This window comes from Prunus persica, chromosome G4 (genome assembly GCF_000346465.2).
Source record: "Prunus persica cultivar Lovell chromosome G4, Prunus_persica_NCBIv2, whole genome shotgun sequence".
In the NCBI taxonomy this organism is placed as follows: Eukaryota; Viridiplantae; Streptophyta; class Magnoliopsida; order Rosales; family Rosaceae; genus Prunus; species Prunus persica.
The window spans coordinates 7,212,864-7,229,504 of NC_034012.1; the positions used below are offsets into that span (position 1 = coordinate 7,212,864).

Sequence of the window (16,641 nt, forward strand, 5' to 3'; positions counted from 1 at the left end):
ACGACGACTTCTTTTCTCTTTTCTCTCTCTTCTTTCTTCTTCCTCCCTCTGTTTCTATTCTTGACAATATCTGTAGGATGACTAAAAATGCCTAGAAGAGGGTGAATAGGCCAATTTAATATTATAATCAAATAAGTAAAAATAAACTTCAGTAGCAGGATTGATATGGCTTATCAATCCTGAAAAGTGCTGAACATAACATAAAAGAACACGCAGAGAATTATTTTACGTGGTAAAACTCCACCTCTGGGGAAAATCCACGGGACTTCTCAGTCCAACACAAATCCACTATAGAACGATGATTACAAGAAGTACTCACATACTTATCCTAGACACATTCTAGATAATGTTTACCAACTTCTTCGTAACTCAACTTCTATCACGGGATGATCTTCGACACTCATTATGTTGAACGCAATACTAGCCACGATTGCTTCAAGCTCGCTGGAGAAAAACAGCCACCACGGTCTTGGTACCCTCAACCGTATTAGTCACCAAACAATGCAAATGAATGCAATATGAATGATTAAAGTGTTTGATAAATCACCAAGTAAAACATGGAACACTTGATGATTTATCTCAAAAACATGCACAGTAGCTTTCTAAAGAATTTTAATACTCAAACAAAATATGGGAAAGCTATATATGTGAAAATCAAGACACACATTTTATTCAAAGCAGGTTATCTCTAGTAAGAGAGAAACCCAATAGTCCAACAATTCTATTCAAATGTGATTCTCAAACTTGATCCCATATGGACTCAAGTCAATCACGTCAAAACAAAAGACACACTACTGTGCCATTATGAATAATAACTTTGATTCAATATCAACTTCCTGTAAGGATGCCAAACATGAGACTACAAATAGTATCAATCATGAATATCAATTTTGATCTAGTATGGACTCTAAATGACGATGCCCAACAACCAATCTTTGTGGGAGAAACAATATCTCCTAAAACAAACTAATTAGACCAATCAAGTAGGAAAGTAATCTCAAGAGATAAAATCTAATCCTATTAAAAATAAGATTAAGATAAAAATACTTTGAGTGAAAATAACTCCAATTAGGAATCCTATAATGAATGCATGATTATATCATGATCTACCTGAAATCAGTTTCTCATATCGGTCAAGTCATGTCTCGGAAGTATGGGATTGAACGAGTTGTGCCAAAACGTCCAGTAACAATTCTTCACACACTAATTTTTCACCTATGCTAAAGTCTAGGAAATGACAATACAAATTTCATACTAACAATTCTGTTACAACTTTTTCATCTTCTTCTCCCTCTCTCTCTCTCTCTCTCTCTCTCTCTCATCTCTTTCTTATTGTATGGTAATCCAACAAGAACAAAACTATACCAGCCATTTCTACAAAGGGAATAAATAAGTTGGAGTCGTGGAGGTGAAGAGGCAAGCTGCGAAGTCGTCGAGCCCAGATCCCGTAGGCTCCATCTCAATTCTCTAGCAACCTCCATCTCAGTCCCTTTGTAGCCACCGGTTAATCACCAAACTGAGAAAACCAAACCGTTACACCGGTTAACCGGAGTTCGTGGTTCGACTCCAGTGCCAAAAATCTCTCAACCAAAACCTACGGTTCGGCGTACGATTTTGGGTAAAACCTGAACCAAACCAAACCGTGCTCAGCCCTAGAAAGAACAGAACGGGTGTGTTAGAATTGAAGCTATTCATGGAAGAATATAAAAGGGGGGGAAAAGAAGAACATATTGTTGAAAATAGAATGGCTGAATTTTGTTAGAGAGATGGAAATCGTCTGGTAGGTAGATAGATAGATGGTGTTATTTTGGTTAGAGACGAAACTGAAAAAACAAAACAAAAAACAAAGGGCTGGTTTGGCTCATCTGTGCAGTCGAAGGAACACTACTGAAAAATTTGGTAAAAACCACGATCCAAAGGCCACAAAAAAATAGTGATGTCGTTTTTTTCACTTTGGTCACATATATGAAGTATTTGTGTCATATGCAGAAAAGACGCAATAGTTTCGTGTCCAACTTGAATAGAAGAAGAAAATTATTGTGCTTAATTAATTTAGGCGCAACTTTCGTGGTCTTTAGAGAGCATAAATAGACAACTTTTGTGTCTAATGGTTATATATATATATATATATATATTTGTAAAAAAATTCATCGAACCTAGATAAAGCACGAATACTAAATTTGTGTGCCTTTATATTGCACACATTCCAAAATATGGTGCCTATAGAGCACGAATAATGCAATTGTGTCTTTTTTGGTTGCCCATAGAGCACGGATACTAAAAAATTGTGTCTCTTTAAGTCACATCATGTCCCATAAACTAAGAAGTTGAATATATAGGCCATATTTATATCTTTCGTGCCTAAAAATTTTGTTTTGCGCGCATATTATAGTCTATATAAAATGGTCAAATGTACACCACTTCTATTTTCAAACAAAATTCCTGATTTTCATGCTTTTAGTATCTATTTGTTAAGAAGTAGTTTTTGCAGAAATCCCAAATAATTTTTTTTAATTAATATGCTAAGTAATTTTAGGACACGCTTATAACAATTTGTGTTTAATATTATATTTTTTTAAAAGTATAACAAAATAATAATTTTCATGACTAATTGTTTAAAGGGAGCTTCACTAATATACCCAAAATAGGGGCTGAAATTATATAAATAAAAAACGTCACATGGAATGCATTTTAGAAGCACACCTAAAACTCATTTATTACATAAGAAATTAGTGTTTAAGTTTCTATAAATTACGTGACTCCCATTGATCAACTTAAAAGAAGCCCAACACAAAAAACTTAAATAGCACCCAAAACAAGCCCAACCCAATTTTATAAATAAAAAAAAACCCCAAACAATTCATTACAAACAAAATGTCTGGAAAACCATAGCTTCATTAACGTGTCATGTTGATTAATGATTGTAATGTTTCATACCTTTATTGTCAAGTTGATTAATGGCTATAATGTTCCAGTCTAGGGTAATAATATTGTAGTTTACTGTCATGTTGATTAATGGCTGTAATTAGGCCTCATCATTTGGCCCGCGGGCTCATGGGCCGATAGGGGCCCGCTCGGCCCATCGAAAAAAGATCCGGCCCGACCCGTTATGGGCTTTGAGATGGGTGTCTGAAGCCCGGCCCAGCCCATATGCCCGGCCCGATTAAGCCCAAGAAAGCCTGGCCCGGCCCGCCCACAAAAACTCAACCCGTTAGGCCTGCATACATATATAAGTATGTATAAATAAGAGTTTAGGTTTATGATTATATCACTTAAATCACATATATAATTTGTTTCATTTCATTTACTTTTATTTACTTATTCCTAGTTTATAATTGGATGATTAGCACATTAATTTGTGTCAATTATTAATTCAACAATTATATATATATATATAAGATGAACAACATATCACATCACCAAATATAATCATATCACGAAACATAATCGTACCACCAAATATAATCATGCTTTTCTTGAACACATCACCAAATATTTGCATATTTATTCATACCATCCTTTATAAAAATATTTTTTTGATACTTATTATTTTTTAAAATTATTTCTTAAAACGTATTACGATCTAATTATGTAATAACCTCAAAAATAATACTTGGTTTTATTATTTTTGTGGAAAATCTTATAAGTTGTATGACTTTATTTGGTATTTTATGAATTTGGTTTGATGTGAAAGTATTGGAATTAAGTGAGTTTAATATCAAATTTGGACTAAAATGCCCTTATGATTAAGTATGATTTTTTTTTAATGAAGTAGGGCCCGTTTAGGCCCAGCCCATTGAGTTTAGCCGGGCCCGGCGGGATAAGAATGTTAACGATTGGAGAGATAAGACTTTCTGATTTCATTCAAATCTTCTGCTCAAGACTGTTCTCTGACTTCAGCACGTATGGGAGATGCTTTCCCCCGATGTTGTTGAAGTATGTCAGGATATAACTCTGCTTGTATATCTTACTGATCTAACACAATGAAGGGCATCCGTCAAGCTTGTTAAAGAAGCCTTGTTTTGTAGTGCTCCTACTGGTGATGTTGACACTTTAGGGCTTTTGGGATTGTAAAGTCTATTCATTTGGTACCACAGTTCACATCTGTATGTTCTGAGATGATATTAGTCTACACCCTATGTGTACAACTATTGTTGTTGCTAAGAAAATATGATCTTGGAACTGAAACACATATTGTTGTTGTAACAACTATTGCTATATGAATTTATAGCTTCCTGTTAACGGTACATATTGCCTTGATCAATCATTTTCCCCCTTTATCTTTTGATAAATCTAAACTACAGAGTCTTATGAACCTTTTACAGAGTCTGATTTAGATGACATGCTTGCTTATGAAGCAAACAATTTGCCCGTGAGCCTTAACTCAATTGGCATGGGCAAGGGTAGATTGTAGACTCAATTCCCCTTGTAACCAAAATAAAAATCAAACCACCACATGGATCTTCTCTTGGGGGAAAACCTGGACATAACAGAACTGATTTCCGACTCAAACAAGGTTTATCAGCTCTGAAATGCAGAGCATTGACCTCTCCAAGAAGCAACCTAGTTAGACAGCAGTTTGTCAACATGGCCACTGAAAGTGGCTCTACAAATCATATACTACCTACCCACAAGGCCAGCATGAGTCAAAGACCATCTTTATATGAAAAATCACCACTGTTGGTCCACTCAGAAAACACTTGATCAAGTATTGCTCTACCAAGAACGGCACGGCAGATGGCAGACGGCAGACGTATAGAGGTTCACCCAACAAGTAGCAAAGACATCAGGCAAAAAAATAGTACAAATGCAAGGTAGGGATGAAGTAAAGAAGGGAAACAAAGGTGATAAAGTAGAGATGGCATCGAGGCTTTGGACTATGAAAATAAAATCTGGAAGCAAATCTGAACAGAATCGGTGCTGGAATTCTTATGTAAATTGATCAAATAATAGTTTTTTTAACAAATACATGGTCAATTTATTCTTATGTATATTGACCAAAAAAATACAATTTATTCTATGTTTACAACAAGTAAAAAGTGGTACGTTTAGCCAAACAGTAGTCTTGTTAACACATACACGATCAGTAATTGACACCAAATATAGTGTTTCTTATGAAGTTTAGTAGCACTAGATGCACCAGGTGTGAAGTAAATATCTGGCACTCCTGGTTCCCCTGTGAAGGACATTTGTGGTATTGGTGGCGGAGTTGGGGGAGGCGGAGTTGGTACCAGCGGAGCTAGGGGCGTAAGCAGAGGAACTGCTGGAGGTGTAGTTGGCAAAGGCAGAGTTGGGCGAGGCCTATTTAGCAAAGGCGGAGGCATAACCTGTAGAGGCGGAGGCGTAGCTGGCAAGGGTGGAGATGACGGAGGCGTAGCTGGCAAGGGCGGAGATTGCGGAGGCGTAGCTGGCAAGGGTGGAGATTGCGGAGGTGTAGCTGGCAAGGGTGGAGATTGCGGAGACGTAGCTGGTAAGGGCAGAGACTGCGGAGGCGTGGCCGGTAGGAGCGGAGATGGATGAGGAGTAGCTGGTAGGGGCGGAGGCGTATCTGGCAAGGGTGGAGCTGGCGGAGGAGTAACTGGCAAAATAAGAACTAGTGGAGGTGCAGCCGGCAGAGGTGGAGATGGCGGAGGCATAACGAGCTCAGGCGGAGATGGTGGAGGAATAACGGGCACAGGCGGAGATGGCGGAGGAATAACGGGCACAGGCGGAGATGGCGGAGGCATAACAGGCACAGGCGGAGGCATAATGGGCACAGGTGGAGATGGCGGAGGCATAACGGGCACAGGCAGAGATGGCGGAGGCATAACAGGCACAGGCGGAGGCATAACGGGCACAGGCGGAGACGGCGGAGGCATAACGGGCAAAGGCGGAGATGGCGGAGGCGTAGCTGGCAGAGGCACAGTTGGCAAAGGCATAGCTGGCGGAGAAGTAGTTGGTTCCGTCCCTGACTTGAGGCAAGGTACATTGGGCACAATGGTGCCAATGGAAGTTCCAATAGCATTGTTGCAAGAAGCATAAATCTTCTTATCAGGAACCGCCGAGGTGATTTTGATGCGGTCCATTATAATGTTGCGGCAACCTGAATTCTGGTCACAATCTAATTTGATCGCTTCCTCATTCGCAGATGTTCCTTCAAAATCAATGTACTTCACATCTTCCACCAACAGAGCCGAGGCCTGACTTTTACAGTTGTGATCATTATTACAATAAAACTGGTCAATGATGATGGGATTTTTAGCTGCATCGAGTGTGATCTTCTCAAAGGTTATGTTCTTAGCGTACCCCGATCCTCCCTGCCATGTCTTGATCCTAGCTCCATTTGTAGTCCCACTGAAACTACTATCTCTCACGTACACATTTTGCACTGTCTCAAGAGCCCCATTCGCTCCCAAGCTTCCCACACTGTTGGCAAAAGAGAATTTTAAGTTAGTAAGACATCATAAGCAAACTGTTTTGAATAAGGATTTATGTTAAGGACTACGTACCTAATACCATGACCCGGCCCACACGCGATGTTGGCAATGTTGAGATCGGAGCAACCACCGTTGATGGCTATGCAGTCATCGCCGGTTCCGATAGCAGAGTGTTGAATGAAGACATTGCGTGAGTTTGAGATGTCAATGCCATCAGTGTTTGGACTGTCTTCAGGTGCGGTTATGGTGAGATGAGACACATACACATTGTTGCAACCGCTTATAGCAATGTGGGCTCTTGCGCTGTTTAGATGAGTAAGTCCACTTAGTTTAAGATTATCGCATCCATGGAAGTGCAGAGCCTGCAGTAACATTCAAATTTTAATAAACCCAAATTCAGTAGAAAAAAAAATAAAAATAAAAATTAGTTTTAATTAAATTAAATTGAAAAAGAAAAATAATCCATACATCTGGTGCTTTGCAATTCTGCTTGTTCATCATGAGTTTGCGTGATAATCTGTCGTATTGATTGGGAGTGGTCCACCAAGATGAACCCTGACCGTCGATTTCTCCTGAACCATCGACTACGAGATTGCCCACATCCTTGAATTGGAGCCAATCTGAATCTGATTCACACTCGGTCCATCCATCCAGCATTTTAGGTGCCACCAGTTTGCCCATGATCTGCTCACCACACGGAAGGGAAACAAATTAATAATTTAATAATTTTTAATTAAGTAAGAATAATCATTTAGTTTAAATAAGATATGAATAAGGGTTAACTACTCAAACGTGGATTACAGGTGGCTTCTTTTTGCTGAAGTGGGCTCCAGGTGGACTTAAAATTATTTTTAAAAATAATTAAAATTTTAAAAACAAAACCATAAAATAATAAAATAACCAAAAAAAACCCAGCACCTCCATCGCAACCTCCCCCACTCCCCACTCCCCATCCCAAACCTCCCCCCTCCGCCGGAATCCACACTCTCTCTCTGTCTCTCTCTCCCCTCGTCTTTTTCTCTCTCTTCCCGTCTCTTCCTCTCCTCCGAAGGCAGTGGCGATGCGAACGTGAGGATCTCCGTTGGGCAGTGGCGACGACGACGACGACGATTGAGATTAGGATTCCGGTTCGGATTCGGGTAAGAGTGGTTGTTTTTCCATTTGCGGCGGCGACAGTGTTTTTTGGTTTTTGTGGGAGGAGGAAGATTTTTGGGTGATAGTCGGATGATTTGATGACATTGAATTGATAATCCTACGGCTGGCGCGAGGGGAGAGTGGGGCGGGGTTGTGTTTTTTACTTTCTTTTTTAATTTTGTGTTATTTTAGTTTATTATTTTACTTGTTAGATTTTAAATTTATGTTAAACTGTACTTTTAATTATCTTTAAAAGATAAAGACTTTTTTATTAATTTTTTAGTCTCTATCAGCCAAAAAAATGGGAGCCTATGTTTGTCACATTATCATTTAACATACCTATTAACAGTATAACTAATAGAGTAATGAATTCGTAGGTTTTTTACGAGCTTAGGTATTTACATGCAAAACTATTAAAATTAAGTATCTTGTGTGATCCGGGTCTGGAGATGGCTGTTTTGTTCCGACCCAAGATAGAATTACACTGAAAACTTTGTTTTAGAAGTTTATGACAATTTATAACTGTGGTTTGGTTTGAGTATGCGAATTCATTTTCCAGCTTCTTAAAGCATGAGAAATCGCATTTTGAATATTTTTCAAATATTTGTTCATCGTTTTACCTAAAAACATAAACTTGGCTTTAACCAGAAGAATCGAACAACAATATAGCGACATATTTTCCCATCAAGAATTTTTTTTTAATAATTCAAGTAAGCTGCGGAAAATGACCTATTTACCCATTGAATTCAAGGTAACCAGCATCAAAAAAGAAAATTTACAGAGCCAACATCAAAAGCATAAAATAAAAAATAAAAAAATTACAAAGAGAATTTGCGTCCTAAAAAGTCTAAGATATCTTATGGTTTAGGGTTCAAAAGCATAATGGAGTATTAATATCTTATGGATACCGTTGATTTACTAAGAATTATGAGAAGATATGCTAGAATAATAGGTATGTTAAATTTGAAGCGACCTCAAAATTCGGTTACTTTTTTGTAGCTAACCCAAATAAGATAAGAATAATAATTTGATGGTTTTGTTACCTGAACATGAACACCATCTGAGTTGCAAGGACCTCGAAACTTGATGGGTTGCAATAAGAATGCTTTCATCTCTGGTATAACAAGTGTTGGCATGCCATTAGGTTCATCTGCTGCTCCACACAACTCTCCCCATGCTTTTAGAAAAGCCTGTATTTGCAAATTGAAGAACCCATTAGTGATTGCTCCTTTTAACTTTAAGATAATGGAAAACAAATCAAGAAAGATAAAAACGTTCTCTTCTTTCATTGGATATCATGATGGCATGTTAATGTTGTCGAATTATCCATCCAAAACTATTAATAACACGAACATGTATCTTGTGTGAATATGTGGTTTAAATTTAAAGTAAATTTAGGTTTTATCCATAAAAAAACTTTTACTTTTGGAAAAAGCCAAAGCTTTTTCAAAAAAGACAGAAAAACCTCTCAACTTTCAAACCAAAGACATGCAAATGTAAAAGATTCTTTAGGAAATCAAAAAATAAATAAGGGCAATTTTGTCCATTTCGGCTTCTTTTAAAATTTTTCTCTCTCCTTTGGGCTTTTCCAAAGTCTCCCTAAATTTAAAGGTCGACAACATTAACACGTCAAGTTACCTAACAAACGAATATTACTCGAAATAACTTTAAACATGCATTAAATTACCTTGGAATCATCAGTTTTTCCATCTCCAGTAGCACCGTAGTCGAGAACATTGAACGTTCTTTGGCCATGTCCAAAACCAATCCAGAATATCAAAATCAAAACAAATATCTTCTTCATATCGGTTACGAAACAATGAAGAGTAAACAAAAGGAAGCTAACGGGCACTATAACAGAAGAATCACAATAGTAATAGTTATATATGATAGTAGAGCATAACATATATATGATATTCTCAGAGGGTTCCTAGTTATAATAAGTTTCAGGTTTCAATTAGGAAATTAGTTTTCCTTTTCTAAATTATGAACGTTGATTTTACCCGCTTTAGCATGGAACATTATTCCCTATGTATATAAGGATTTAAGGATTTAATGCGCCAAAACCTTGTGGCAGAAGGATTTAAGGACACCCTTTTGGTTTAAATAGAGAGCTTAAATTCTATATATACTAAAACCCAATGCAACTAAACACTGTAGCTAAGCACAGTGTAATGACGGAAATGCCCCTCATTTTGCTGCTGTTTTCATTTTTGTTTTTTCTTCAGCACAGTAAATTGACGAAACTGCCCTTGACTAAACGGCTTCTTCTGTTTCCGTTTTTGCCCCTTCTCCTTCGTTGATAGGGCTTCGTCCGCTCACAGAAGCCCCCATTTCCAGTTCGTTTCGAACCAGCTGGTTGGGGGGCAGCCATGGAAGATCTGCACATGCATGGGGAGCCGTCGATCTTTGTTTGGGAGGTGCGCTGCAAATCCAGCCGTCCTTTTGCTCTTCGTCTGAGAGATTTCTGGTGGGAAGATTTTTCATCCTTTCTACAGCCTTCCACTCAGACTTCCATCTCTCTTGCTTTCGAATTTCTGCATCCTTTGTCTTCAGGTATGCATCCCGTTTTCATTTCATGAATTTTATTGTTGGCTGTGAGATTTTTCGTTTTTTGAAATAGAAATAGGGTTTGCATTTCTCCCCTATTAATTTTGAGATTTTTCATTCCCTGTGTCGGCTACCTCTACATCCTTCTCACAGGCACTTCTATCATAGATTGTGACTTTGAACTATGATTCACCATCATAACGGAAAACCAGGAAATTCCCAACTTCTAAATGATGATCCTTCACAAAACCCTGTCAACCCTTAGAGAAGAACAAGCCATTCTCTCTCTCTTCCAATTCCACAGCCCTCCCTTTCCCACTTGGGCCTCTAAGAGAACATTTGCGAAGTGATCCTCCGTTGAAGTTCTTGATAAACACCGTTGAACATTTGCGAAGGAAATCTCATATGAAATGGGTATTTTATGTTGGAGGTTAGGTTTATTTTATGATTTTTTATGTTAGATTTCATATTGAATCAATTTGAAAGGTTTCCCCTGAAGACTCTGAATATCTTTTAAGTTTTTTTGTGGTTATAACACATCAAAATTTATTTTTTCTTATTAGTTCTTTCAACTTTATTTTGCTAATTCAGTGAGAGTAGTTGTCAAAGATGGCATCAAAGCTTAGCAAATCTATGCTTGATGGGGTTGAAATTACGATTTAATCAGCGATAGGACTTTTGGTTGAATCCCAAGCAGGGAATGCATTCTTTGCCATGGTTCCCGAACAGGTCCTCTTGGCTTCCCTTGATGCTATCAGTAAGTTGAATAGGGTTCTATAACCTTTAGGTGTTTATAGGTTATTTCTGCTTTTATAGCTTCTCCTTTAGATTAGCATAGCCTATAAATGACAATACATTTATCAGTTTTGACCATAGGTGTCTATAGATAATCTATTCTTTTGTACGACAAACTTGCACATGGGTTGATTCTGTTATGGGTATTTGGTTTGATTCTATTAAAGTCTGGGTCTTTTGGTTTCATTAGGTTATAGATATTTAATAATTTGTGGCAATGACAGATTATACTTTTGTCCACCACGTTCGTAGAATGCTTGGCGTATTTAAATTGTGGTTTGTGCAGTTGATTTCTTGGCCTTAATTATGTAACAATAGCCACTGTCTTCACTAAATTTTCCCATTTGTCTCCACTAACACTTACCAGTTTCCAAATTTGTAGCAACATAATAAACACCCATTGATTTGATGCTATTAAAGCTAGAGTGTTTTGGCTTAATTCTCTCATACCTATTTAATAAATTGTCACAATTGTTCTAAGTTTGTTATCAATTGATTAAATAGACTGGAGTTATACTTTTGCCCCTCAGATTAATAGAATGGTTGATGTACCTAAACTGTTGTTTGTCCTGTTGGATTTTTTAACTTAATTTTGTGATGATAGTTGGTATTCGCTCACATTTTTCCATTTATCTACACTAACACTTGCCATTTTTTAAATTTGTACCAACATAGTTAAAACCCTGCAAAGGACAAGAAAGAACAGAAGCCACTTCTATAGGAAAGGCATCAAGAGAAAGATCCCATTCCAACAGACATCAAGGCAGAAAATCCCCTTCCACCACCCAATAGCATATATATATATAAAGACCGGTCCAAACTCTTCTAAACAATGAACATTCTAAAACTGCTAATATTTTGATGCTATTTTGATGTTTTGATTGCTGCTTAGTTTATTAAAATATGGTCAATATTTTAACGTGACAAGTAGCATATAAAACATGTTATTAGTCTATTTTTAGTAATATAAACTTGCCAAATAAAGCATGATGCCACTATTAAGATCTCCATGTCTATATAAATGGTACCATCTTTCATATATTTTTTCATGATTTTGTATACAATTCATATGGTTTTAAAACCCGCAGCATCGCGCGGGCACCTTTTGCTTGTAATATATGAGAGACAAATAATAAGACACCCTTTCGTTATCTCACCTTAAATAATAAGACTTGCTTAAATAATATCTTACCTTGTGAAAGTTTTTTTTGTCTCCATGATTTAAGCTCTCTATATATAATATATTCAGTCCCTTCTATTGAGGACACCCTTTTGGGTCCTCCATGAATTTTTTTTTCAACAATCCAAATCATTTATTTTTTAAGTCTATATTCATAGACCATCCAATAAAACCCTTAAAGAGGCTTCCCCTCTGATTCAACTCAAACGGGAAGATAAGAATGTTAACGATATGAGAGACAAAACTTTCTGATTTCATTTAAATCTTCTGCTCAAGACTATTATCGGACTTCAGCAAGTATGGGAGATGCTTTCCCCTGATGTTGTTTTGTAGTGCTCCTATTGCTGATGTTTGTCTACTTTAGGGCTTTTGGGATTGTAAAGTTTGTTCATTCCACAGTTCATTGTAAGTTGTGTTGCATGCTTTTATGTTCTGAGCTCATATAAGTGTAACAATTATTGTTGTTGCTAAGAAAATATGATCTTGGAACTGAAACACATATTTTTGTTCTAACAACTATTGATAGTGCTATGTGAACTTCTAGCTTCCTGTTAACGGTGCATATTGCCTTGATCATTCATTTTTCCCCTTTTATCTTTTAATAAATCTAAACTATGTCTTCTGAACCTTTTACAAAGTCTGATTTGGATGACATACTTGCTTACGAAGCAAACAATTTGCCCGTGAACCCTAAGCCCCAAGTGGCATTGGTAGGGTTAAGGGTAGATCGTAGATTCAAATCCCCTTGTAACCAAAAGAAAAATCAAACAAACACATGGAGCTTCTCCGGGGGAAAACCTGGGCATAGCAAAACTGATTTCTGACTCAATAACAAGGTTTATCTGCTCTGAAATGCAAAGAATTGACTTGTCAAATATGCAACCTAGTTACACAGCAATTTGTCAAGAAATGAGTCGCTGCCATTGGAAATGAAGCTTAATAGAGGTTATAGACACGACCATTGAAAGTGGCTCTACAAATCATATGTTACTACCCACAAGGCCACCATGAGTCAAAGACCATCTTTATATGAAAAATCACCATTGTTGGCCCAGTTGCCTTTTAGAAGCATTAACCACTCAGAAAAAACTTGGTCAAAGTATTGATCTACCAAGAAGGGCACACGGCAGACGTATGGAGGTTCAACTAACAAGTAACAAAGACATTAGGCAAAAAAGAGTCCAAATGCTAGGTAGGCATGATGAAGTAAAGAAGGAAAACAAAGGTGATTAAGTAAAGATGGCATCGAGGCTTTGGACTATGAAAAGCAAATCTGGAAGAGATACAGGAAATTTGAGATCCTAACTTGCATAGAAGAACAGAAGGGAACATTTTTGGATAAACATAACTATGAGCAAATGAGGAATCATGTAGGGCTGGAACAAGGTCCATGACATAAGATGCAGGGTTAGAACAAACCAAATGTTTGAGATTAGTGGTGACAAAAAACGAATGGTAATAGCAACCGGACCAAACGAGATAAATGAGGAATCATGTAATACAGCATCTATTTTACAACTCAGCAACAGTAGAAGAAGGCAACCTCTAACCAAATTCAACCTGTAATGCAGCATTATAAATTAAGAAGATAATTTATTAAATGAAACAAGATTTTGTATATATTATCCTGACCTGTATAAGCTCACAAAATGTACCCTAGCTTCTTTGCCTCCACCACCACAAGAAGTAAATTGAACTCTTCAGGATCTCCCTATGTATATGCAACCTTGTTTTTCAACAAAAACCATTATCTGCTATCTACCAATATATAATACAAATTTAATGCACAGTACATATACGTTACATATTCTACTGTATAGATTCATATCTGAAGTAGCTCATTAGCTAACCAAACCATCTTGTGGAAGCAAGAAACCATCTCGATGCAAAGTCCCCCTCACTGCTCGATAAAACTCCACCCATGAAGATGAGTACACATCCGCAGGACCCCACAAAAACGTCAGGTTAGGACTAGGAGGGCATGCTGCCACTAAATCTAACACTGATGCAGCTGGTTTGAGCTTCTGCGGGAAATTAAATGCCAAGTTATCGACTTTGTGTTCATATATTTTGCCTTTTCGATCTAGTTTATATCGCGAGGTGCCCTGAAACTGACCCTGTGCTTCCCATGGAACCCGAGGAACACCCTTCATGTTCCACCTTATCAATATCACATTCTCTGAAGGCTGCCAAATCCTATAAACCTCAAGTGAAATGTCACGGAACAGAATCTTTCCATGAAATCTCAATGCCCAGAAGATGAGTTTGTAATTCTCAATGCCAGTGAATGTATTCAAGGGATCCGTAAATGTTATATCATCCCTGAAAATCACCAAATTTCACAAATGAATCCTATCAAATATAACTCTACATTTTCAATAAAGGGTTTAACAATTACAGGAAACTCATCAAATTTCATAGAAGATTATAATCAAATTGCAATGTTTCTTTTTGGGAAAACGTGTTAAATTGGTATAGCTTTTGAGTACCATGTATTTCCTAAAAATATCAAATTTCTTAATGAAGTTTTAAACTTTCTGATAAATCAAGCACCATTAAAGAAAATTCAAGATACCCAAATGAGAAAATTACCTATAAATGTCATAATTAAGGTCTTTGGAGAAAATTAAAGGGACGTCTTCACGAAGAGTGCGTACAGCAACGCCAAGATTGACATAAAAGTCGTCTCTTTGCTGCTTATCCTGCGCAACCCTGGAGGTGTTAAGCTGTGCCCCTTCCAACAAAGTGGGTGTCTGCAGGCTGGCCAGAGGAGAGAGATGAGAGAAACAAAAGCTGGGTTTTGTCAGAGAAAGTGTCTGGTTCATGGGTTTTTCTTTTGATTTGGTTTGGAGGAGTAGAGAGGGAGAGAAATTTGGAAGAAGAAAAGCCATTGCCTTCTTTGTTATCCTTCAATTTGGAGTCTCAGTTTCAGCTTCTCATGTGAAAAGCTCTAGAGATAGAAAAAGGAGGACGGTTTGTGTTCTGCGTATTGTGCTTGGTGTTTTGTGTGTTGTGTGTATTGCTGGTTGGAACAGAATGAGCATTTGATTTTTGGCGTTGATATATGAGTGGTTTTGAACATGGCCATGAATATGTCTTTTGTTCTGATTGGAAAGTGCTTGAAAGTGGACCAGGTGAAAAACCCAAAACTTGTGGCTCTTGCACTCTTTCCCCCCCTCGACTTTGGTGTATTTCTTTGACATCAAAGACATGCAAAAATATCTTCTTGCTATGGAGCCCCTTTGTTCTCCTACAACTACAAGTGCTCTGTTGGCATCTAAAAACTTGATTTTCAACCTCTTTTTTCTTTTCAACTTTCAATTGTATCCTTATTCATTCAACATGGAAAAATGAAACCCTGAACTCTAAACTTCTCTAACTGATCCCTTTTGATAAATATTTTAAGTTAGAAGAAATAAGTATTTTCTACAAGGAGATTGTTGCACGTTTCATTCTTGAATATTCAATTCAAACTCATACTAGTATGAAGTCGTGGCCAAAATACATCTTTCCGTTTAAAAAATAAAAATGAAAGTAAATTTGGTCACTACACCCTGTAGTTTATTAAGTAAACTGAAAGAAATCTTCCTTCAAAATCAAAAGCTCTCTCTCTCTCTCTCTCTCTCTCTCTCTCTCTCTCTCTCTCTCTCTCTCTCTCTCTATCTAAATGTAATTTATGGTTGGATACTAGGATAATGGGAATCGAAGAAGATAATGAAATCTTGGGATAAGACCAAATCTAAGTTAAGTTAGAAGTGTATTATTAAACAGATGTCTATCAGAGTGGGCTCATGCCTAATTGTCTGCCTCAGTTTGATTGGAAGTGTACATGGAATGGAAGGGTTAGAACCATTTAGATAAGGCTGCTTTTTTTCCAAGGATGACAAAACAATGCAAAAGGTTAAAACCCCTTGCCAAGAATCTTCCATTCAGAAAGCACATTCCTTTTAGGATATACCCGCTTTGTTCCTTCTAATCCAATTTCTCATTGCTAGTGGGAATAGCGTAGATGTTGAGCTATTCCATCTCTACTCATATAACAGAGGGTCAAAATTTTCAGATAATCAATAAATATTTATATAAATCTCCTTTCTCAATCGCTTGTAAAAATTTAAAAAAAAAAAAAATCAGTTTATCATTAGGCTGGCACCTCACTCTCTCACTTTTAACATTCGCCATGTGTTAGCGTTGGGAAAAGTTCTAGAAAAATCTTTATTGAACTATTGTTGTAATATTGTAATCGATTAGTTTTTTATTTTCTGGTTAATTGTAATTTATTTCTGTTTCTTTTGGTGTTTTTACAAACATAGGGGAAATTCATTTTCTCTGAGTTTCTCTTGTCATCAAATACTAGAAACCAGACATCATGTTAACAATTAAATGAATGAGTATTCTACCAACAACAAAAATGAATATTCTTGACAAGTTCCACTGCATGTACTCAATTTGTTGGAAACTCAGTTAAAGATTTTGGGTTTAAATCAAGGTCGATTGGGTTCAATTTCATTATTTAGGAGCAGCTGTTCTGTAAACTTCAACCAACCCATTTAATTCGGATGAGTGATT

At 37.1% G+C, this 16,641-nt stretch overlaps 2 protein-coding genes and 1 long non-coding RNA gene across 3 annotated transcripts; 1 reads left to right on the forward strand and 2 right to left on the reverse strand.

Annotated features, from left to right (window-relative positions):
• On the reverse strand, positions 5,049-9,354 carry LOC18779856 (probable polygalacturonase At3g15720). Its single transcript, XM_020561743.1, has 5 exons — positions 9,238-9,354; positions 8,594-8,740; positions 6,885-7,100; positions 6,489-6,778; positions 5,049-6,405 (listed from the first exon to the last, which is right to left on the reverse strand). Exons 1-5 carry the CDS (start codon positions 9,352-9,354, stop codon positions 5,049-5,051), a joined length of 2,127 nt encoding a protein of 708 aa, XP_020417332.1.
• On the forward strand, positions 9,870-12,630 carry LOC109948972. Its single transcript, XR_002271457.1, has 2 exons — positions 9,870-10,106; positions 10,254-12,630. It is a non-coding gene; the product is annotated as an uncharacterized LOC109948972 (long non-coding RNA).
• On the reverse strand, positions 13,652-15,284 carry LOC18779714. Its single transcript, XM_007211824.2, has 2 exons — positions 14,668-15,284; positions 13,652-14,397 (listed from the first exon to the last, which is right to left on the reverse strand). Exons 1-2 carry the CDS (start codon positions 14,964-14,966, stop codon positions 13,917-13,919), a joined length of 780 nt encoding a protein of 259 aa, XP_007211886.1. The 5' UTR covers positions 14,967-15,284; the 3' UTR covers positions 13,652-13,916.

Excerpts from the sequence above, each read along its gene's own strand:
- LOC18779856 (XM_020561743.1), bottom strand. The coding sequence starts at position 9,354 with ATGAAGAAGATATTTGTTTTGATTTTGATATTCTGGATTGGTTTTGGA. Across the intron at positions 7,101-8,593 it reads CAGATGGTGTTCATGTTCAG|ATCATGGGCAAACTGGTGGC; the intron begins GTAACAAAACCA and ends TGTGGTGAGCAG. Across the intron at positions 6,779-6,884 it reads AGAATTGCAAAGCACCAGAT|GCTCTGCACTTCCATGGATG; the intron begins GTATGGATTATT and ends ATGTTACTGCAG.
- LOC18779714 (XM_007211824.2), bottom strand. The coding sequence starts at position 14,966 with ATGGCTTTTCTTCTTCCAAATTTCTCTCCCTCTCTACTCCTCCAAACC. Across the intron at positions 14,398-14,667 it reads CTTAATTATGACATTTATAG|GGATGATATAACATTTACGG; the intron begins GTAATTTTCTCA and ends GGTGATTTTCAG.